The 25,561-nt window shown below is 41.4% G+C and overlaps 1 protein-coding gene across 1 annotated transcript in view; it reads right to left on the reverse strand.

Moving 5' to 3' along the window:
• gfra2b (GDNF family receptor alpha 2b) overlaps positions 1 to 25,561 on the reverse strand; it is a gene marked incomplete at both ends in the record, with an annotated part of 75,109 nt that overhangs the window by 13,540 nt on the left and 36,008 nt on the right. The window contains 2 exons of the mRNA XM_080017596.1: positions 20,012 to 20,199; positions 20,572 to 20,771. Of these exons, the coding sequence (XP_079873722.1) occupies positions 20,012 to 20,199; positions 20,572 to 20,771 (388 nt within the window). The remainder of the gene's footprint in view (positions 1 to 20,011; positions 20,200 to 20,571; positions 20,772 to 25,561) is intronic.

Genomic DNA, 25,561 nt, shown 5'->3' on the forward strand with positions numbered 1-25,561 from the left:
ACAAGCTGCGGAAGAAATTGCAAAAGCAATAGAGGGACTTTTGAAAGCTGGAGTGCTTATACATTAGCCCCACCCTATTAGCAACACCCCTATACTACCAGTCCTGAAAGCAGACAAAGACAAGTACCGATTACTACATGACCTAAGAGCAGTAAATTAAGTAGTAGAAGATTATCGATCAGAAGTACCGAACCCACACACACACTGCTTTCAAATGTTCCCCTGGATGCCAAATGGTTTATAGTAATTGGTCTTTGTACAGCATTCTTAAGCGTGCCCCTTAGCCCTTCAAGTAGACATCTATTTGCATTCACATATAAAAAACAGTCCTATACATACACAATGGTGTCCCAAGGCTTTAAGCATAGTCCCCATATTTTTAACAAAGCACTGAAGGAAGATTTTTAGCATTTGCCTGAAAAAATCACAAGTACGGCAACACAGTATGTAGATAGTATCATCTTGTCTGATTTAGCAAATGGGCAGATATAGTACCAGCCAAAAAATGCAGATACAGTGGTTAAATTCTTGTGCAGTCAAGCTATACCAAGATTCGGTATCCCATAAATAATAAGTTTGGACAATGGCAAGGAATTTGTGGAAAAAACAGTTTGACAAAAATGAGGAATTAGGCAAAGGCTAGGCTGTGTTTATCACTCCCAGAGCCAGGTGTGGCGGACAAAGGGGCATGGTCGAGCACCGGCTGTGGACGACAGCACAATTCCCTTTCCTGCGGCCACCAAGCTGCCTCGAATCCACCCAATCAGCGCCCACTGGGTGCTGATTGGTCCGACTCGAGGAAGGGAGTTTTCTTAATGTTTGTCTGGCTTACAGAGGGGATCGATTATTGATATAATAATAATCCTCATTTGTTATATATAATTGTGGCCAGTATACCTATTGTGAAGTGGACAATAAAAACTCTCACCATGTTGGCACACCATGGCCAGAAAGATTCGGTCTCCCTTCCTAAACCCTTTCTTGTAGGAGTTCCTGCCCAGAGGTAAGGGTTTAGGGAGGGAGACCACCATCCCAACCCCAATTGAAAAACAATATACTGTATATACAGTATACAAGCTCAGGCCAAGGATTGGTATAAGTGGGCTCATTACACCAGCATGCAAAACAACTTGAGTAACTTTTACTTATGCTCCAAAGCAAGACCCGAAAAATTGTATGTCACAAACACTAAATTCAGCTGGACCCACTGCGACCAACAGAACAAACAGTGGGTGACTATGTGTGATCCACGATGTGGCCCAAAAGGCACCTACCAGACACTGTGCAGTTGAATGAACCCTCTACTATAATAATACTAGTTCAATGCTAGACATGCCCATCCGGCATGTGCAGTCATGTGCCTGACCTATTTAAGATCTTTAAATGGCCTGATCATCCAGACACAAGGGTAGGAAAATAATGTAACGCAATAGATATCAGGCTGTCCCCAGATTAGACAACCTATATCCCACTACGTGTCTAAAATTAAGGTTGGGAGGAGAATTTGAGTGTTATGAACGACATAATGAACAAACCCCAGTAGTACAGTTGCCCAACGAAAACTGTTCGAACATTTGGAACATTTCAGACTCGAACTGCGAGGAAGGGAGTCATGTGGCCCCAGTATTAAAAGGACAACAAACTAACCCACAGCCCCCTACGTGTGTCTACTATAACGTAACCAGTCACAGACCAATATTGGTTGTGTGATGAAGACAAATCACACTCAGGTAGATGCGCTAGAGCACAGGCAATTATGGAAATAGCTTCATTCCCAGTCAACGCTTTGGACAAGACACCACACCACAGGAAAATGAGAATGAAGAGCACATACAAACCTGATCTGAACCTGAAACCAGTGGTATCCCAGACAAATTGAAGACTAGAAATAAAATAGAAGCAAGATTCGAATCCATGTTGATGTCACCCTACACAAAAATGTTGACTGGATCAATTACATCTATTGCAATCAACAAAGATTCATCCATTACACAGATGAAGCTCTCTGGGTGTAAGGCGAACAGCTATCCACAACCAGTCCCATGACCTGGCAAAATAGACAAGCTGTAGACTGGCTGCTGGCTAAGAAAGGCGGAGTATGCGCTGTGATAGGAGACTTATGTTGTACCTTCATTCCCAACAACAACCTGACTGGGATGAGAATTTCATGGTTCTGCCAAGTTACCGGTCAAATGGAGGTGGTGACTGTTCATGATGGAGCAGTGAACCCTACATGGAGTTACACTCCTAAGGATACAGAGATTTGATAAGAGTAATTTCCCTGTCTTCAACGGACAATGGAGGAAGACTACGGTGGGTGAACCAAACTCTACCATGAGGAAATCTACATCACATACTGTAGAGCCTAGAGCTGCATTGGAACCTAGTGAGTATGGAAGCAGTGTCCTACTCCAACAGTAGCATGCCAAGCTCCAACGAAGTGACGTGCAGGAAGACATCCTGTGTCGCCAACGAGGGATCTGCGTTGGAACGCCGAAGGCAGGTAAAATCAAGTATTTGTGCACTAATTACTCTTACAGGAAACCTCATATCAGTATACTGTAGATATGGCCTCTGTACATCCCATAGATTGCTTAGCATTTGGCCCATGGTTCCCGTATCTAGCTGAGTATGAAAAAGTAACATATATAAAGAACAAACATTCACAATTTTCAAAAATTGTGAAGACCCCAAAAACCTATATAAGCCATCCTTTCACCATATATACTTACAACCTTTGTATAAGACTACAAGTTATCGATCGATTGACTACATATAGCCATACTTATTTCATTTGTTGCAAATACGTTCAACGTATTATGTTATGTCTGCATGACGAAATTCTGTTTGATAACTTTGTGGGTATCAGTAAAATCCCAGAATGGTGAACAAGGGATGAAAACTTTTGATCTGGACTTTATGTACGACACATCTTGAATCTTGGAAGTATCACACTTATGTTGAGAGAAGACATGTATCAAAAGAGTTCCAGTTTGTATTCAAGAAGACATGTATCAAAAGAGTTCCAGCCTGTACTCACTATATTCTGAGAATTGTAAACACACACCTGCCATAAGTGAGGTTCATATTTGGTAATCTTTTTCTGTCTATACCACGATGGTTTTGCTTATTTTTATCCATTATAAAAGTATTGAATAGAGACATTTTTTTCTGATAATCAAATATAACCATCAGTAAGAATGTGTTTGCATAAAATCGAATGCATGTAAGCAAAGAAGCCCCTGAAGACTCACTTCAGGAGATATGTTCTCAATTGCTTTGTAGGAAAATCATGTTTGGGGCTTGATAGTTATTGATGTCTTTCGGGATGTGTGTTATCCTACCCTATGGATCTTTGATGGCTGTGATGAGTGTTTTTTTCTCTTGTTCGTTGCATGAGGAATTGTATCTTTGGTGGACTAGTGCATGCCCTTTGAAAACATGCCTTTTCGGAATGGGCTGCACTGCAGACTCAGTTGCAGAAGCAGTGCATGCCCGTTAGAGAAAATCAAAGAAGAGAGAGACGGAGAGACAAACAGAGATTCCTTCCTTTATGAGTGAGGAGGTAAGTGACTCGGAGCCAAGAAGCCTCACCTTGCTACTGCACAGAGCAGAGCAGCTGAGTTGAGCGGCTCGCTGTTGCACTTGTTGTTCATAATACGTGTCGTTTGTCCAAATTGCTGCACGACCTTGAGATTTCATTGTCTGGATCTAATTTTGGATTTGCTCAGTGGGTGAGGGGGCTTGTTGCGGGTGCAAGTCTTAAGTTTTTGTTCTACTTAATTTTGGCATTCTTGTCCTGTCTTTTTCTTGTGAGTGAAGAATATAATATTAACTCTCAACTGCCTTTGCCGTTTCCCAGTCTAAGGATGGTATTATTTAATTCAGTTCAATGAAGAATGTCCATTCTCTGGAAAATAAATAGTTAAATTCTTTATCTGTCAGAAGAGATCAGAGATTACGAGAGGGTGGACTTAAGGATTAATGATTTTGGACATTATAGAGCTACTTGTCAAAAAGTAATAAATTCTAGATCTTCTGTAGGGTGACGATAGGACTTAATGATATGATGAAATTTATTGTATCTATCACTATGTCGCAATTCAATGGCAGAACAGCTACACTTGCACGTGGGAGCAAGTTTAAACAAACATGGATGGACATTGCGCTTTGATAAATTGCTCATTGGATGGATTTACAACAATTGTGACTCACCGTGGATTTTAAGTACATTTGATGCCATTTGACCTTTTCTTTTCACGTCATTTGAAAGCGAGGAATCAGAGCTTGTGCGAATCAAGCAAATATTTTTATAGCTATGGCTTGTTAATGATGATGGTGCGGCAAACAGGGTTTCTGAGATAATCACCCTCAAAGTTTTCCCCACACTTAGCTTCATTCAGCCAGCTCCCAGAATGCAAATGAGTAGGAGGACCAACAAAGCCACATGGAAACTTGCCACTGGGCCACTTGACACCGTGCTGAATGGCGCAATCTCTGCATTGTTCATGTGTTTTGAAGGAATGTTAAACAGCGTCATCGACACACAACATCTTTGTTTTGAAAAAAGCTTTTATTTAACAGTAAGAATATACATGTTTTATAAAAGTGGAATTATTTAGGAGTTCAAAAGTGCGAACAACACAACAAAATGTACAGCCTGTCAATAATATTAGTCTTTGTCCGTCACGGCATCAACTTCTTCCATTGTAACAACAACGGGAATATTGACGGTCTCCTCTGGTGGTTCTTGAAAATATTCATTTTCATCGTCAAATTCAGGTTGAGATCCGCTGTTTGAGATGCTCACCCAGTCCGGGACAACACTGGTATAGGATTCACCATCGCTGTCAGAGAACTGACTATCATCGCGGAAAATTATGTCCAATATATGCTGCTTACACTGACTTGAATCTATCGCACTGGTCAGATTAAGGTCTGCGATATGATTTAGAGTTTCCACCACCTGTTTCTCATAATCCATAACAACGCGGAGACAAAAGTTTTCACAGACAAGTGAAACCGAAGGCTCACTATCCATCTGTCGTGGATAATGCCACCTACACAATAACATATCCGGGTGTGTGTAAAACACTCAAGATTTAAAGGTTGAACTCTATCAAAACGGTTTCACATTGTTACTTCACATCACATGGAATGTGGAGGAATGATCTTCACCTGCATGGTTGCTTTAGAGGAATGGATCAATCAGCGTTCGCACTGTTCATTGTCTCGGTAAGTGAACTGCGTTTCCCCATGTAATCTAATGGGAATATTTAATCAACAGTTCAACATTTATCTACAATTTATAGATCAAACTCGGTTTTGAAAAAAAGTTAAGAGATGAAAAAAAATAAAAATAAAAAACCCACAAATTAACACAAATCTGGAAAAATCCACATTTTCTTCTAGAAAGCTTTTTTTTTACTTATTTGGCGGCTCATGGAGATTTTAGAAATGTTCGACAATGCGCGTTTCGCTGCAGTGGGTCACATATGGTATGAATTTTGTGAAATTGTGTCAAATTTGGGTCGTCCTCATTGGGGCAATAAATATTAGCTATGGTTAATTTGATATTTCCTATTATTCCATTAATCATTAACTCGTTAGCTCTTCTATGGTTTTATTCTAATATGGGATCCTTTTATTGATCAATATAGAACCCCTCTTTTTTAATTATATGATGCAAAAAGCATCTGATTAACCCATTTAGCTTTGAATTTGAAGTGCTCAGATGCATTGAGGTGAGTTTCTTGAAGTAGACAGAATTCATCCAAGTGAGGTGATTTTGCTATGTTTAGCTGGTGAGCCTATGCCCCTCACATTCTAACTAACAAACTTAATGGATGTCATTTAGATTTGTTAGGTGTGGATGGGTGTAGATTTGTAGTTTTCCCCTGTGGCAGCACTGTGAATCCAACATAATAGCGGTACTACCATCCCCATATTTTCCGGTAAATAAATTTGAGTTTTTCTAATTTACATTCCATTTTACTGTTTTATTATTGCAAGAGAGTGAGATTGAGAGAGATAGAGAGTGAGATTGATGAGAGATGTAGGGAGGAAGGGATTAGGAAGGAGAGATGATGAGATAGTGAGCAATATTTACAATGCTGACATAAATTTAATGCTAATCTTTATATCTCAAATATCAGAATTCTCAGAATAACCAGGGTGTGGTGAAGGAGTCTCTGAATGACAGACTGTCAATATACTGTATAGTTTATCGACAACCAGCGATATACTTTTACCTTTATGCTGGTTCACCTTCTAGCTAATGATTTTCCTAAAGGAAAACCAGCATTAACTGACTTTTGGCACAAACCAGATTACCGGTTGGCTTCAGAGGTCAGTTTGTTGTCCAATACTGTATCCAGGTATCTCTTCCGTTTCACTCTCTAATGTTTTGGATCCTATGGTAAGATGCTGCAGTGGGGAAGACACTTGTCTGTAGTCTATAGACTGGCTGTGCACACACATTTTAGGGCAGCTACAATGGCTGTAATCTGCAGGTGTGAAAACATTGGCAAGAATGCTGAACCCTATTGTGAACCCGAATAAATTATTGTGATGATGATCATGCATTGACCTCTATATCAAACCCACAGAGGTTTATTGGCAAAAAAAGAATACTATGAAAAGAACAACATCAGCGTGGCGTTTCATGTCTATCAGTTTCTGAGCCATTTAATGTGTTTAATTTGCACTGATGCAATGCATATTTTAACAAATACAAAATCTTACAAAACGACTTTGGGGCTACCAGATGAGAATGACCAAGGTAAAGCAGTGCCGAGACAGCATCATCAACCCAATATTGTATTGGCAAACTCATTTCATGATGACAGGGTGCAACAGGTATAAAGTCATTAAGTACCATCGGATTGTTCTTCTTGGGCAAATGGTATAAGATGGATGACTTCCATAAGGCTAGCACTACTTTGTTAGACAAATCAGTGATTTACTATGGATTCATCCTGACAGAATTGCCGTACCATTACAAGCATCATGTGGACTTTTTTTTATCTCTGATCACATTGTCCCATCGGCCAGATCTACATAATATTGTTACATTAGCTCCCATATTAAAAACTTGTTTGCGTTTGCATGATTACAGTTGCCAACTGATTGCCTTGACTTCAGTAGAGCGTCATGATTTGAAAGCGCATCACAAAAATGATATATACACCGTAACAGAGAGGTATTTTAAATATTACATCTTAGCAAACAGTTGCTGAACTGCTGTGACAAATGCATAGGTTTCTGTTTCAACCTTTTTGCAACCAAGTGACTTTGCAACATATTTTCTGACATGCTTTGCATATTGTAAATTGCTGGTGGTCATCATGGCAATTGCAATTGAATAAAGAAAAATGGACTCAGTGTGTCAACAATTGAGAATCTGGTTATTGGAGAGAGATATCTGGAGCAAAAAAAGACAAATGTGATAGATATTGTGTGAAAATCTATGTTTCCTCATTGTGCTTACAATCTCTATGTGGAACTATTGGGAGGAACAAAATATTTTCTCTGTTTTACCCGCACGTTGTTAGGTCTCGTTTTGTTTTGTTAATTTTTTTTTTTTTTTTTGACAATTCCGGTAGAAGAAGAAGAACAATCTTTATTTGTCGCACAGCCCATGCTTTGGATGGTGGCCGGTGAAATGGTTCCTCTGTGTTTGACCCATCCTGGCTTGTCCTTCCTCCGGGGGCACAGCCAGGAGCAGTGGGCAGCCTACGTGGACGCGCCCGGGGATCCGGTTATTTTGCGGCAAAAGGGAGTTCCCTGACCGGGAATCGAACCCGGGCCGCGGCGGTGAGAGCGCCGAATCCTAACCACTAGACCACCAGGGACTTAAAAAGCAGCTTACCAGAAAAGACATCATGAGGGCTACAACCCCTGTGGATCTATTTCTCACTTTCATCGCCATGTCCGTGGAATGACTGAACATTCTGGTCAAAGTTGCGCTCACCTTTGTGCAAGCTGCGGAACGCCAGAGGAGAGGGAGACGCGGCGGTGCGCTTGTGCACCTCCGCCGACGCGGACCGCTCCCTGGAATATTTCTCTCTAACATGCGTTCACTGGGACGCAAACTGGACGAACTGCAACTACTGCTGGGGAAGAACGGGGACTTTTCTTCATCTTCTGTTTTGCGCTTCACGCAAACGTGGCTGAGCGGAGCGATACCAGACTCTGTGCTGCAGCTGGCAGGCTTCCAACTCTTCAGAGCGGATCGGAGCACAGAACTCTGCAGCGGCAAAACAAAAGGTGGAGATTTGTGTTTTTACCCTTACAGTAGCTGGTGTGGTGACGTGACGGTGATCCTACAGCACAGTTCTCCTGGTATGGAACCTTCCTTCATTAACTGCAAACCCTTCTATTCTCCCCAGGAGTTTGTTTCATTCACACTGGTTGGGGTTTACGTACCACCGCGAGCCAACGTGGAGGACGCAGAGCGCTGGCTCGCCAACCAGATACAGTGTGTGGAACGGACAAACCCGGACTCCCTAGTTATTGTCCTTGACGACTTTCACAAAGGAAACCTCAGCCATGAACTCCCCAAATATAGACAGTTTATTAAAATGCCCCACCGGAGAGGAGAATACTTTGGGACACTGGGACACTCTGACCACGGGTCAGGTCCACCTGAGTCCTGCATACAGGCAGATATTCAAGCTGTGTAAAGTGGAACAGTGAAGCTGTGGAGGATCTTCAGGCGTGCTTGGACTGCACCGGCTGGGACGTTTTCAGGACTGCTACCAGCAGTCTGGATCGGTACACAGAGGCTCTGACATCATACATCAGCTTCTGTGAGGAGAGCTGTGTACCATCATGTACCAGGGTGAGTTATAACACAGCAAGCCCTGGTTCACAGCTAAACTCAGACAGCCAAGGTTAGAGAAGGAAGAGGCATTTAGGAGTGGGGACAGAGACCTGTTTAAAGTGGCAGTACAGGTTTAGCAAAGAGATGCGAGTTGCAAATCGACTGTACTCAAAGAGACTCCAACACCAGTTTTCCACCAATGACTCTGCCTCTGTCTGGAAAGGGTTCAGACAAATCACTGCTCTTCTCCCTGTACACCAACAGCTGCACCTTCAGCCACCAGTCTGTCAAGCTCCTGAAATTGCGGATGACACCACCCTCATTGGGCTCATCTCTGGTGGGGATGAGTCCGCCCACAGGTGGGAGCTTGACCATCTGGTGACTTGGTGCAGCCAGAACAAGAGGTCAACACTGTGAAGACAGTGGAGATGGTTGTGGACCCCACTCGCCCCCATAACCCTTTGTGACTCTCCAGTTGACTCTGTGGAGTTCTGCCGCTTCCTGGGAACCATCATCTCCCAGGACCTCAAGTGGGAGCTGAACATCAGCTCTATCATAAAGAAAGCCCAGAAAGTTTTACATTTTTGTTTCATGTATGCACCGAACACCAAGACAAATTCCTTGTTCGTGTAAACTTACTTGGCAATAAAGACTTTTCTGATTCTGATTCCATTCTGAGCTGTCAGTGATTAAGTAATGACACTGATAGTTCAATTATCATGGCTGCATATACAACAATGCAACCATGATGCCGACACAAAATAACAACACTGTGGTGTGGAGATGGTGGGGTTTTCGCAGCCACGACTGTCCTGGGTCTAAGTAATTGGGGCCCAGGATCAAAGTGGCTGCATTAGCACTATCTGTTGGTCGAACAGGCAACAGGTAAAACCCCCATCCCCACACACACTCGGGAGAGGAGCTCCTGTCATGACACATCTCCATCTGCTCCTGGGTTTATTCCACCGAGCCCACTCTATACAATAAACTGTGTGTCTGTACCCCATTGTACAGTATGTGTCTCTGTGTCGGAGGTCCCTAAATACGCCACTTGAGTGGCGTGTGGTAGGCGAAACTGCCACTCTGGCACCTGAACAAGGACTCTCTGGCACAGGGAAGGGATACAGCAGCAGCCCTCTCCCGGCTGGCAGCAGCAGCATCTAGGGTGTCCGGCGAAAAGGACCGGGGGAGAAGGAGCTGTAGCAACCACCACAGGTAACCGCTGGCAGCTAGCTACTCTGCCCAGCAGCTCAGCAGCCAGGCCACCCCTCCAAGCAGCCCCCACAACAGCCTAGTCTGGCCACGCCTTCACCAGCCAGCACAGCAGCCCGAGGGCCCACACTCCAGAAAGGAGGAGGGGGTAGTCTGTCATCGCCCTGGGGGAAGGTAGCCGGGGACCTTACTGTTCCAGGGAGCCATGTCCCCAGGAAGGGGACCAGTTCTGTTTTGTTGGACATTTGTTGGTCTGAGGTATGGGAACCCTGTTTCAGAGTTGAGTGTGTTATTTATTTAGGTGTCATAACCCTGGGTGGGGGGGTTTGGGGGTAAGGTGGGGTGGGGGGGGGGGGGGGGGGGGGGTAGGCTTCCACCAGATATTCTCCCTGGTCTCGGGGGTATGTGGTCTGGTTTGAGCAGCCACACCTGTCCTGGGTCTAGGTAACTGGGGCCCAGGATCAGAGTGGCTGCATACCTGTTGCTCATTGGTTGGTCTAACAAGCAACAGGTAAAACCCCCATCCCCACACACACTCAGGAGAGGAGCACTTGGTATGAAACATATCCATCTGCTCCTGGGCTAATTCCACCTAGCCCACTCTCTACAATAAACTGTGTGTCTATATAACCCCATTGTCTGTGTCTCTGTGCCAGAGGTTGCTGAAAATGCCACTTGAGTGGCGTGTGGTAGGCAAAAGTTCCACAAACACAATAAAACAGATGAAATTATATCAAAAGTCTATACTGACACAGGTAACCTTGGCAATTTAATGAGGTTATTCATTAAACTCTGCTGGGTCTGTAGGAATACCTATACTCTGTATGAATAAAAAATGCATTGGTTATTCTGTATTATAGCCATCATATTATAACATGTGTTTTGGATAGTTTTATCTCTAGGGTCTGGCACACAATCACACGTTATAATTAACTTGTGCAAATATAATAAAAAAAAAATGCAAGGCTTGTCTAGAACCAAACATGGTTTCCAGTAATGTGAAAAATTACTCATATAATTGTGTCAGTTGTATGATAGTGCCTTAACTTTGTCTTTATATGAGTTTTCCTTCCCTGTGCTTTTCTCTCTCTCTGTGTCTATGTTTGGTGATTAGATGTCTTGTTTTGTCTTGATGTTCATTTGCTCATTTGCATATTTACACATTTACATAACTTTTAGTGCAAGCTCCTGGTTGCCTCTCCCAATCAGCATCAGGAGAGATTTGCCCTCTGTCTCTCTCTCTCTCTCTCTCTCTCTCTCTCTCTCTCCCTTTCTGTAGCCTTTGCTCGACTACTTCATCCCCAGAAATACTTGTCTCACTCTCCTTCCTTATCACCGTTCCCTTGTGTAACCTGACTTGACATATTCAGAGGAGCAGAGAGAAAATGAGATGAATGAGAAAATACTGTTTCATTGTGCATTCATGAAATCACACAATATACCCAAACACAGACAAAGACCCACCTCAACACACACTTGTGCACAAAGAGAACGACTAGGGAGGTCTGTTGCTTTGCTTTTCCCGCCGTCTTCTCTGACCAAGTGAAAGGAGGTAGCAATTCCATCCCACCAGAGCTTCACCTCACTGACCAAGTAATGGAGCACTGCGGTTGCTAGATTCACCTTCAACCACCACTTGAATGACGTCAGAGGAACTAGAATAGCAGTTCCATGCCGAGAACACAGCAGAGCCCGAGTTTGTGCTCGTGTTTGCCCACACAAAAATACGACGAGTTTAAAACCTACTTATTAGGGGTGTGCATCTCTCCCTTATCAGATGATCCAATACGTATCCAGATACATGGGCTACGATACAATTCAGGGACAATACATTTTAATTCGATTTGGTGCGATTCGATATGAAACAATATCATACAGTTCTTAACGTTTGTTTCTTGTAGAGATTCATTTTCCATTAGAGGTGAAAATAAACCAATTCTATAGAAGTATAACTTAATTTCTGACAATTTCTGTTTTGTATTTTTGGCAATTTGTACACATACACATAACATAACACATGACATATTAGATAATTTATATATAGATATATTAGATATTATTATAGATATATTTGACATTTTTATTGTATTTATTTTATTTGTTTTATCCTACTTTATTTTATTGTTATTGTTATTCTCCTTTTGTTAAGCTTTTTATCTTTTTAATGCTTGTGGTCTGTACTGAAGTGCAGTAAACCAAAACCATACAGTATATTTCAAGTATATGTAAATGTACCTGAAAAAAATAAACCAATTCTGATTCTGATTCTAAAAGTGGCATTGCTTACCTTCAAATAGATTAGTAGAAATAGATTTTATAAAAAAAAAAAAAAAATGGCATTATCATAATGTATCATCTATGTGGGAGCAGACTCCATACAGAAATGTTCCGTAAAGGAGGCCAATGTGGGAATGACCTACTTTCTTTTCCGGATATTGTTTATCCAGCAATTTTACCGATTCCATGTGGAAAACGGGCTTAATATTGTAATGACCCTGGAAGCGATTGTTACTGGAATGTGCACACGCAATCTAGTGCAGTGGTGTGTGTGTGTGACAAGACTGAGTGGGAGAGAAGTGTTCAGTTGTTGGTTCAACGGTGTGAAAGTAACATGACTTGTAATGTTAGATTAGTGAGTCTTCTGCAGCAGTTTAGTTTATATTAAAGTAGAATTAGCAGCAAAGCTTCAGTCAACCGATTTGTTAACAGGCCAATTGTTATCAGGCCATCAACCATTTCATGGTACATTTAGATCGATCCAGGAGTCCGCACATCGATGCAGTCGCATCTTTAATGGTAAAACCTGTTTCCGATTTGTATCGGTGAATCGTTACACTACTCATAATTCCTCTCATTCCATTAGTCTCAGGATTGTTTAAAAGAACATTGAAATCCTAATATACAAATGGATGGAAGTAGGATACGATGCCCTGCAGACCACAACTTCACTGTTTTGTGACTTGACTGAAGGCCTATGAAAGTGGCACCTCTAAATCTCAGAACAATCATGGCCACAACGACACCTCTGAACGGAGGACGGAAGGACGTGACAGTCGTGACATTCGGAACCAAACGTACAGAGATCTTCCTTAAATACTTGCAATGAAATGAAGCAATGATGAGCAATGAAATGAAATATACAAAGAAATTATGAAAAATGTAAATGTATGTAAATGTAATAAATAATGTATCATCGTAAAAATAGGCCGCATCCATGCATCAGACCAATCTCACTTTGACTTCATAATGCTTCCTAAAACTCATAAGTAATGGGAAGTAACCCAAATGCTTTTTGTGATATATGACACTGAGTCACACAAAGCCCTGCCAAAATTCACAACCTGGGAATTAGAGATAACAAAAGACTTCAATAGGCATTTCATTGTCGAGGGCACACATTTAAACTCCTCAGTTTAAATGTGTTTTACAAGTTACACATGGGGGCCTTTAGGAAAATCATTACCTTTCATACAGTACTGCTTTACCGACATAAACCCTGTGGCATTTTGGATTTAATTAAAGCAGGAGATCACGCTGGCAGAAGATTTCAAGAGCACCCTTAAAATGTAAATTGAATATGTCCTGAACCTTCAATAACTCATTGCCTCAAGACACTGTGACGTCTGCAGCTTCTTTACAACAGAGGGGCTATCAAATATCAGTATTAATGGGGGGAGGATTGAGTGCTTGTTTTCTGCCAATCTGCCATCTTCTCATTTCTTCCAAATGTAGTGGACTACCTGTAGTTACACAACTACTAATGAATTAAATTATGAGGCATTTCTTTGCATTTTTGGCAAGACAATGGAGGAGCAACACAGGTTTATAACATTAACTTCAACAACTCAGCCTCCTCTTGACAGAAGAGGAGCCTGGGTTTCTGTATACATTGGTTGTTGAGAGTGATCACCATCTGCCTTACAGTATGATCTGCCAGAACATTGAAACATTTTAAGCAAAATAGGGGTGTTTGTGAAACAGAAAACCTGTGCATTATATGGTAAAATTGTAATAATACTATGAAAACATTGTAGATATTGTAATAATTAACGAATGTCATAGTAATACCTTATAGCTACTCATTTATTATTAGTTATTAGTATAATTATTATATTATTATTAGTTATCCATGGTACTATTATCTATTCATATGTATTCATCCCATACGTATATCGTATATCGATCTATACTTATATTTTATACTCACAGCTATACTAGTAACAATATGGCGGCTTTTAACCGAACTTCCCCTAACTGAACTAATCCTGTCCATAGAATCCCTTTATGCATATTCTGTAAATTTGTGTGTGTTTGGCAAATTCTGTTTTTTATTTGGCAAATTCTTTGTATATTTTGCTATTTTATTTTACTTTTTTTCCTATTTTTTTTTATGCTGATTGTCTGAACAACAATGCATCAATACGACAAATTCCTCAACATGGAAATGTACTTGGCTGAATAAACTGATTGTGATTGTGATTGTGATTCTGAAATACAGTGTCAAATTTGATTGTTATTGTTACCCCATTACTCACTTTGGAGAACATTTGGATCTATAAAGCATGGTTTATAGTCACCGCAGCCATTGTGTCTTTTAGTGGGCACGACATAAATGACGTCATTGCGGCGCTCTCAACAGTGCCATGCGGTGATTTTGCGCGTACCTCCCAATTTTTGAAATGTCGGGCCTTTAAGCGGGCACTGGATTTGGCGACGGTCGGATTTCCATGACTAGGGAGTAGGGAATAGAAAGTATACAGAAAAGAGAACACCGTCTTCATTTATGTCGTTTGGACCCAATGCTATTTTCAAAGCCGTGTGCCCACTAATCCGTAGTGAGAAATTAATAGAAGCCGCTCTAGATCAGTGTGATGCTCCAATCCCCGGGGCAGTCTCGAGAGTGTAAGTGTATGGTATATGAGTACGAATTAGTGTTCATATACCATATATAAATGCACACTGCTGGTGTGTGCATTCACAAGACGGCAGCAGTTGCCGACTTCCACTTCCATTTGCTCTCGTCAATGGTTAAAGAAAGATTTTTAGATTCGGGAAGACATTAGTTGGAAGCATCTTGCCCTGATAGACATACGGAATCTTTACATAGCAAACATAGTGAAAAGTGCAGTCCAAAATGTTACATGTCCTATTTCACGGAGAATCTGCAGGTTAGCCAATGCAGTCGTACACCACTATACTCTATGCATACCATTAGGCCTAAATAGTTAAAAAAAAAAAGCATTAAAACCTTTTCCCATCGTATAAATACAATTGCACAAAGGTGTGTTGTTTGTGTCGTTTGAAGACACCCTTGCAGAGTACAAATGATTGAATGGATTACTAAACATCCACTATGACACCATGAATAGACAATTAGGCGATTGAGCAACATGTTGAGTTGTACTCTTTGCGCAACAAGATAAACTCAAACTGTTTCATTCTTCACTCTCATTCTTGAGACACAGCCTAAGTATAATTTTACTCCTTTCTAAAGAGTCCACAGTGCAATTGAATAAAGACAATTGGTTACAGTTTAGTGATGCAGGACTTGCAAACGATTTGTTCATTTTAAATTACTCTGGAGTTCGGGATGACTCCGGGAAAATAGTTGTTCTTTCTTTTCGCTTGCAACTCTGTAACTGCAGCTAGCCAGACAGGCATTCACCGTGTGTGAATCTCGATTCATAAACCAGATGAAAGAATTTAAAACTGAGATTGAAACTGAAACTATTTACAGATGACTAACTTAATCAGCCAAAATGTACTATTTTGTCAGAAGCAAATCATTTTTGTGATTCATTCTTTCGCCTAAATCAACAATTTTGGCACCATTAAAGATTTTTTTTGCGAGAATTCTGCGTCCGACAGAGCCAGACTCTTTCAACTCTCGTTCATTGTTTACTGGAGACCACCCTGACTCACCTTCACCCTCACTCACGCATACACTACACCAACTGCATGAAATGAATTAAGAGTTGGAAAATGTATTTTAATCTTTTCACAGTCACTCGTCAAGAACCGACTCTCGAAAAAAATGATATTTCATCACTACTACCGGTACTACTTGACCATTCAGTGTTGGCTGTGTACTCAGATTTAAAATACCACTTCCTTTACATTGGAGCAACAGGCTGCAAGAGCCGTGATTGTGCGACCTGAAGATCAATCTGCACATCCTGCATAAGGCTCTGTTCCTTTTGAAAATGCATCATCATTATTCCATTTTTACTACTGTCTAAATATATTTGGAGTGATCGTATCTTCTGCCAGAATTAGCACTGATGCCATTTACTCTCAATAATAATTAATGGGACAGGAGTGTAAAAATACAATTCTCCTTCTTCTTTTGGCTGATCCCGTTAGGGGTCGCCACAGCGGATCATCTGCCTCCAATACCTTCTGTTCTGCGCATCTTCCTCCCTTACACCAACCGCCTGCATGTCCTCCCTCACCACATCCATAAAGCTTCTCTTTGACCTTCCTCTTTCCCTCTTGCCTGGCAGTTCCATCCTCAGCGTCCTTCTCCCAATGTAACTCTCATCTCTCCTACACACGTGTCCAAACCATCTCAATCTCACCTCTCTCACTTTTTTCTAATGTACTCATTCTTAATCCTGTCCGTCCTTGTCACTCCTAATGAAAATCTCAACATCTTCAACTCTGTCACCTCCAGTTCAGCCACCTGCCTTTTGTGAAGCCATGAACATTTTGTTGGCCAGCTCTGAATAGCTAACATTACTCCTGTGATATAGTGAAACACAACAGCTCAAAAATGACTTCATTTAAAAAAATGCCATTGGCTCACCCTTACAGAAAACGTTGCAAGTAATTTTGTGTTGTCAGAATTTGAGTTGCAAGCAGGAACTATGTCTATGTCGATTCACCAGGGAGAAATTCAAAACACGGTGCAATGGAAATCCAATACACATTTGCCACTGCTAGACACAAATAACAATTTTCAAGATCTTTTTATGGTATTAGACACAACACCCACATCTAATGTCCTGCCGTCAGCCTGTCCTTTTATTTCCAGCTTTTCTAGATTGGAAGCCACGGGGCAAATTGAATGACCTTTAGATTACTAGACGACCAGCTCAGGAGGTAGAGCTGGTCGTCTAGTGACCTAAAGGTCGCTGGTTCGATCCCAGGCTCCTCCTGCTAGCATGATGTAGTCTCCTTGAGCAAGACACTTCGCCCCTAATTGCTCCTGATGACTGCATCCATCGGTGTTTGAATAATTGTAAGTCGCTTTCGATAAAAGTGTCTGCTAAATGACTAAAACAATGTATTTCTTCCTCCCCTCATCACCCTCCTTTGCATCAAATTCAATTTATGATCAGCGTGGCAACATTCAGTTTGCTTGTTTTTATTTTGAAAGAAAAAGGTTGGCTTTGTCAAAATAAGTACAGGTGGATATCCTGTAATTCCCATTTGTCAAATTAATATTATTCTTATAACATTCCATTGAGCAAATGTAGATATTGTGAATGCAATCCAGATGCATACAATATATACGGTTTTACGATCTTATGTTGCTGTACGGTGCCTATTTTGAAAGGAGCAACATTTTACATTTTGGTCGTGGTAGAGTAGATGTGAGAAATCCATGGCAGTTCTATTCACATTTCGGGGGTTAATTGTTGTGGGCTTTATGCTATGTGCTCTCATATCTAACTTCTAAGACACTGATGCTTGCTTTCCGGTAGGAATCTAAGTGAAATGCTCACTCTAAGGGACGCTCACTCAACTGGCAGAACACAATACCACAGGAATGGATCACATATTGTAAAGTTTCCCCGCATCAAACACAAATGAGGGCCATACAATCCTGTTTGCAACAGTTGTTATATCCGCCTGTGTGTGTGTGTCTGTGTGTGTGTGTGAGCATCTTTGTGATGCATGTGGAAGCACTGTCAACCTGCTACCAGTGTTCAATATACCATCTACCTATTTGGCTTGTTTGCCTCTATTTAGGGAAGGGAGAAAGTGTATGGACTCTATGTGTCCACTACACACAATTATACCATCAATTATTAAGTCAGACCTTAGACGTTTTTGTCACTCAGCATAGTTAAGTGTGTCTAGTACTGTAGGTGTCAAAGTCACAAAGGGTGCATGTGTCTCAAAGCTAGATATTGGGGGAAGCTGGTAGCTGATCCATCATCAGCAAGCCGGCCAAAGCAGCATCCTGGTGGACTTGGAAGCGTAGGTGGCCATTTGAGAACCCTTGCAAATGAGTCCAAGCCACTCAACTCAGTAGCAAGAGAGTGCCCGGAAGGAGGAGAGGAAAGAGGAGGAAGCGATCTGTTGTCCCACCCAGCTCACAGAAGGCGCAGACTAGATCTAACTATTGTCTATGGAACTACAAGCTAGTGGAAACCACACTGAAGACCTATTAAGTCCAGGAGTGATTCCAAAAGCTCCTCCAGTGCTAGTGCGACAACTTCAGGATGCGCTTCACATGCGGTAACTTCACCAGCTTCTCTAGTACAAGCTGGAGGTAAGCATTCTCACTGGGTGCGGTGATCTCAGTGATTTTGTTCTCAACAGCAAGGAACCTCCCTGTCAAGTCAGCTGAGAAGTTGTGACAGGACGCAGTTTTAGCAAGTGGTACCAAGCAGGCCTCCATCAAAGCCTTAATGTGGTACAGCTCTGAGCTCAACAAGAAAGAGGGCATGAAGATGAAGAGAAGAGCGGAATGGAGAATAGCAGGATGGCCTCCCTTCAGGGCCTCGGTCTATCAACATCGGGTGCTGCTGCTGTGGCCACTACTCGTCTGTGAAGTACCCACCTCAACAGTTGAAGGGCTTGAGAGGAAGATGAACACCTTCCTCAGGAGATGGCTGGGGGTCTCAAGAAGCTTCTGTTCCATTGGCCTATACAGCACAGGCAGCAAGCTTCAGATGCCAGTAACATCTGGGGCTGAGGACTATATGGCGATAGAAGCATGCCGGGCCATGATGCTGCATGACTTTAAGAACTGTACTGTACTTGAGAGTTTGAGACTGAAGTTGCAAGCTGTCAGCCTGCAGAGCATTCAGAGAATCAGAGAGATGTCGAAATAAGTTTTAGGTTGACTGGTGATAGCTCATGATCGCCACAACTTAGACTTTTGTTTGGAGATAATAAACATAATAAACATATACTCATTAATGAGTCCTGTTTTATTCTCCTTTCTTGAAGATTCCATGAATACACTGTCCTGATCTTTTTTTTTTCAAACAGCAAATTAAGGCAAGCCTCTAGCTAAGTTATTTTGGACAAAGACACTTACATAAATCTGTGAGAAACCCTTTGAAGAAAATAAAAATTGCTATCTTGCAACTCTATCATCAGGCTTTCACATGCCATATGTGATACAGAAATACAAAATGAATACCTAAATCAACAACTGATAGTTATCTAGAAAATGAAGGGTGGCTGGTTTTATCCCTTTGTCATTTCTGCTGTGTAGTGCTGCATTGAGCAACACAAGGTTGCCTTTGCCCTGGGTATATGGATGGGTTTTTATGAGTAATGGGAATAATGGGCATTATTCCTTAGTGCTTCAAGTGGGTCATTCACTATAAAAACCAAAAAAAAATATATATATATATATGTATATATATATATATTTATAGAATATAATGAATATATATTTTACGAAAATAAAATACCACATAAATGTGGTATGTACTGTATGTACGATTTATTGAGAAATTAGTACGGCATGGATGAATGAAAAATGTTCTCCTAAAACAGGTAAGTATGGGACATATATGATGGAGTCAATAACTAGATAAAGTGTATCAAGAGACAGATATTTGGGCTTAACTGATTGTAGAGATGTTTACGTATCCCAAACTCCTGCTCCTGCCTCCTGCCTGTCCAGATACACAACCCTTCTGGTTGTGTATCTGCCTCTCCTACTCGCTTTTTACTTTTTCTTTGTTTTCTATTCTCCCTTGTTCCTTCACACCATCCGCCTTCCTTCACCTGCAGAGAGCGTCAGATCTGCAGATACGTCGCAGCTCGATACAGGTGGGTTTGTGGCTCTCTTGGTGGGAGCAGGCGGGGACGATAGTCTGTCTGCGCCTCTCGGCGCAGGCCTGGTCCCGGCAGGAGCAGAACAGCAGAGGGTAACTCAATTCCCACGACACACGCTCGAAAAACTGGCGCAGGGCCTGGTACACACAAAGAACGTCCACAGTGTAATCCTTTATCATCATCATCATCATCATCATCATCATCATCATCATCATCATCATCATCATCATCATCATCTTCCCTGCTGCAACAAAGGGAATTTCCACCCTAAAACAACATTGGGTTATCTGAACAGACATAACTGATTAAGTCCCCTATGTGTCTGACAAAAAGGTCTAAGTCATTTAAAGTTAAACCTCTGTCCTGACTCTGGTCTCATGTAGAGAGCTAACTTTGAGATAAATTTGATCTACAGTTTAGTCAAGAAACGTTTCGAGCTTGAGTGGAATTTCCCATTAACATAAATGAATATACTGTACTGTACTGTACTGTACTATGGAAGCACCTACCTTTTGACATCGCTTGCGACTACAAGGCTCCTGATTGACCGTGGCGAGCTGTGGGGCTGTGGCCTTTGTACAGATCACAATGTAGGCGGAGCGTTGCCGTTTACATGTGTCATTCAGATTACAAGCCTTGGCTGCGTCCAGACACGGATTACAAGATCTTCCCACTTCAGAGCAGGGACTTGCCTTGGACAAAGATGAATCTAAGGAAATTTAAAAAGAGATGGAAAGAAACGCATAAAGCAATCACTCAAAATATTCACAATACTGTTTAGTAAATATTGACACAGTAAAATGGTGGTGTGGAACTTGCCATTAGTGGATTTAAAACACAAATGTCCCTATTCAATGAAGTTTTAGATAGCTTGTCATTATCTAGAAGTATAATTATAATTGTGTGTTCCATTGCACGTGAGCACATGAGCAAATATATTACCCTTTCCCTTACATTTCAGTTCGCAGTTTGTGGAGTTTGTGTGCTTCAGTACATGCAGATTATAGGCTATGGGGCTTGTCACGGAAAATTGTGCATAAAATGTGATTAGAGGTAGATTTATATATATCCTGTATGTATATCTATCTTTGATTAGTTGAGTAGTGCTAAAGACGTGTATGTCATGTGTATTACATGCTTGCGCCTGCATTTACATTTGATTGGGATATACACAGATGGGGGCCAGAAATTGTTCCACAGTAGCATACAGTCTCCATATATACATGTCAGAGACTGGCTGTCTGAACATATAAAAGAAAAGAGTAAAGATAAATTCATTTTTGTTGGAATAAAAATAACTGAAATGCAAACATCTGCAACATATGCATTTGACTGAGGTTTCCCTTCCCAATAGTGAGGATCAGAGTTGGTTGATACAGGAAGGAAAATCACAACTGCTCTCTTCTGCTGTTTGAGATTGTATACATTTTTGCACACAATATGTTCTAATACATATAACTGTTTCAATTAATATTACTGTCTGTTTCACCATTGGGTTGGTTGAAGGTCTATGATTAGTGCAGCAATGTAGTCCAAACCCTACAAGGTAACCCCGTGTCAACACCAAGACCGTAGGTTGTCCGTAGGTCTGAGTCACGTTCAAAACCAAAAAGCCCGATGTATTAAAGTCAATCACCTTAAAAATGGCAAGTCAAGACCAATGCCGTTGAAACTTGAGTAATGATGGACACCAGACAAGTGTATGTCGAATTCAATACCGTGATTGCCAACAGACATTTTTTTCTTTCCATTCTGAGACAGAAATCAAAAATCAACAAATTAGATTGATATTTATGTACCCCCTTTCATGAATGTCAAAACTACACTGCATTTCCATTAATTTGATCAGTGAATATCCGCCTCGCAATCGGGCAAAGGGCTTATTTTGTGGCATTTGATTACATGCTTATTTCTATGTACGCTTGTTTAGGGGTTTATGGAATAGAGGGATGGAGATTCTGTTCTGATTCAATCATTAGATTCATTTTCATTTCCTAACCCCCCTACATACACACAACCGGCGACCTCTTCCCCCTCCCCTCTCCTCGCAGTGCTCTTCCTTCCCCCCATTTGCTCTCTAATGCACGACATGGCCCAGTCATGATCCATTCACTGTGACAGAAGAGAGTTGGAAAGAGGAGTAGCGAGCAAGGAGCGAAGATACACAGCAGAGAGAGAGAGAGAGAGAGAGAGAGAAAGCGAGAGAGAGAGAGAGAGAGAGAGAGAGCAAGTATCCGGGGCCAATTACAAGGTTGCCCGAGGTCCTATTGTTATCTTTCTCACACACAGCCATAACAAAATCTACACATGAAGCCTTGCCCTTGGGGCTATGTACATATGAAACAGAGCCAGATGCTTTTTCCAGTTCGCGGAGAAAGCAACTGTCCTGTTTGGGAAGTACCGCTCCATCATGCACATGTGCGCGTGCACACAGACACAAACACACACACAAACACACACACAAACACACACACACACACACACACACACACACACACACACACACACACACATATGCTCACACAAACCCAAAGTCTTCAAATTCAATTTCATCACCTGCACCACTTTCTGCTTGTCCTGATCCTACTAGGATGGGTGAAATGCATTTCATTGCCTCAGTACTTGTACTCTGTGCAATGACAATTAGTTGAATCTAATCTAATAAAGTGTAATGTCCAAGTGCACACTCTTGGATAAATACCGGAACAGAGGAATGCAATGTGGCAATGAGGGAGTTAATTACTCAGGAAAACAGCAAAGGGGTGCATAGAATGTATGGTATGTGGTGATGGGAATCTTATGACCGGATCTTATGGCTCTGTTCATTTCGAGAGCCATTCTTTTTGCATACTGTAAGAATGTTATTATTTGTTGTTAATATTTATTATTTATATAATATTTAAAATAATATATTTAATTATAATAATAAATTATTTTATTTTTTAAATGTAAAAAAAAACAACAGCAGTATAGTAGTTATTTTTGTGCAGTAGGGATATAAATCGAATTTTTTTTCCAGAAAAATAGTACACATAATAGTAAAATACTTATTTGAAATAAAACCTCACAGTCAGACCAGTGTGTGTCTGCCTTCACTTTGTGAACCTAACGTGACAGTTGATGCGTTCCTTTCTTGCCAGGGCACCTCCTGGCGAGGCAGGGGCATAGGCTATCTCTTACATGGAGGGGGAAACATTTTATGGCAGCAGGAGAGGGCAACTAAACAAACTAAACTAAAAAAAAAAAACAGTAAAACTTGGCAAAAAAAAAAAAGAATGGCTCATCACCCAGCAAGGTTCCCTTCGTTTCAACAAAAGAGCCGTTCCAAACAATCAGATCGTTCATGACCAACCCAACACTAGTGTCGTATATGTGTGTGTCCATAGGTGTGCTATCCGCTGAGCTCCCCTTCACAGCGCACAAGGTGAAGTTTATGAACGGAGGTGAAGCCTTCCACTGAAAAACGTATTTTATTTCAGTTATACTCTACTCGGTATTTGCAAAATAAAATCACTAAAGTGAAAGTTCTGTCACAAAAATATATTGTTACGTATCCTTACGCATTTTTGAGTTGGTATACAGAAATCCTGGAGCTTTCTTAGTGGGTATACATGTGCATCATGTAGACTACACCACTGGTCTAAGACTGTATCCAGGTATTTGTCCTGTTTTACTCTCTAATTGGAGAGCACTGGGGATGACGCTTGTCTATAGTATGTGTGTTTCTTATAATTTGTCTGCGTTCAGATGTAGGAAATTGGCTGAACTGATTGAAATTGTCTCCTCAAAGTTGGAATGCTGGACCAATCACAGTGTCATCTGAATATTTAATGAAGGTCGTTTTAGCGCAACTATAATGGCAGTAATTTCAGTTAAGTGTGGATAACATTGGCTCTTACTCTATGGTGAACTCTTTGAAATTAAAAAAAAATTACCCTGATGATAATGCATTGGTGAAATTTTTTCACCCATTTTCACCAGTCGTGTTGTCAATATTGAAAAGAAATGTAAAAAAAAATTCCAATGGTAGAACATTTTTATTGATATGTCAACAAACAGTGGGTAGCTGGTAATGAAAGTGATACACGCTACATAGCTGTAGTGGATGCTTACGTACACAAATGAATATAGCAGCAATAAAATAATCAGACGAACTCAAATAAATCAAAATCCTCCATTGGGAAAGAGTGTGAGGCCAAGACTGCGGGTCCTCATTTCTACGGAAATTATAACTGTGTGGTATGGGGATGGTGTGGTTGAAGCGGCCACACCATTCCTGGGTCTAGGTAATTGGGCCCAGGATCAGTGTGGCTCTATACCTGTTGCTCGTTGATTAGTCTAATAAGCAACAGGTAAAACATACATTCCCACACATACAAGAGAGGAGCCCTTGTCATGAAATGTTGTCCAACAGTTCCGGGCTTGTTCCACCTAGCCAACTCCCTACAAAAAACTGGTGTGTTTCCTACGCCAGTGTTTCCTACTCCCTGTGTGTCTGTGTCGGAGAGCCCGGAAAACTCCACTTGGTGGCGTGTGGCAGGCAAAACTGGCACAATGGGGTGGAATGAGCTCAGAGCAGATGGACATGTCGTGACAAGGGCTCCTCTCCTGTGTGTGTGGGGGGATGGGGATTTTACCTGCTGGTCATTGATAAGTTTAACGAGCAACATGTATACAGCCACACTGATCCTGGGCCCAATTACCCGGTGTGGCTGCTCAAACCACACTTTCGCCACAGCACAAACTGTTACATACGCATGATGTAGACAAACGCTGCCGCTGACCCATCGCATTGTTAATTGTTGTCAGAGTAGTTTTTCTTTGGGCCTTACTGGTGCTGATTCCAGCTCTGCTGCCGATAGAAACCCAAATCATAACTGAGAACAAGAAGGCCGATTGGCACGATTCGCCTTGGTGCGGTAGCACTTCGACCTCTGGAAATGTAGTTTAAGTTAAACACTACAGTAGCAGTACAGTATAGTTCAACCTAGGCATTACGTTCATTAACTATATTTTGAAGGGATTGGACGTTGGCGATGAATATAAATTGAAGCAGCACTATCATTCCTCACTGCTTCTCACTCTGTCAAATTCCTCTGTGTCCCTCTTTTGTCTTCCTTCGTGACTTCTCGTTGACAATGTTCTCCTATAAATTATGATATTATGGCGGTATAAAATGAAGGTACAATCCATATTCACAATGCCCACATCCAGAAAAATACAAATCAACACACAACACCCTCTCATCAGACACATGCACTTCTGTAGATGGCGATAGACCAAATGGCATATCACAATCGCTCAGTTACACATAGCTATAACAAGTCATTGCCAATTTTTGCAATGGCCATCATCTACCTGCTAGACAGAGCCCACTCTCGTTTGGATAAGGATGGCAGCACTGTCCGGGTCATGTTTTCTGATTTCTGACATGCCTTTAAATAGATGATTTCAACCCTTGCTATTTGCAGACAAGCTACTTAAGATGCAGGTGGACGA

Source organism: Zeus faber (assembly GCF_960531495.2).
Source record: "Zeus faber genome assembly, chromosome: 17".
Taxonomy (NCBI): Eukaryota; Metazoa; Chordata; class Actinopteri; order Zeiformes; family Zeidae; genus Zeus; species Zeus faber.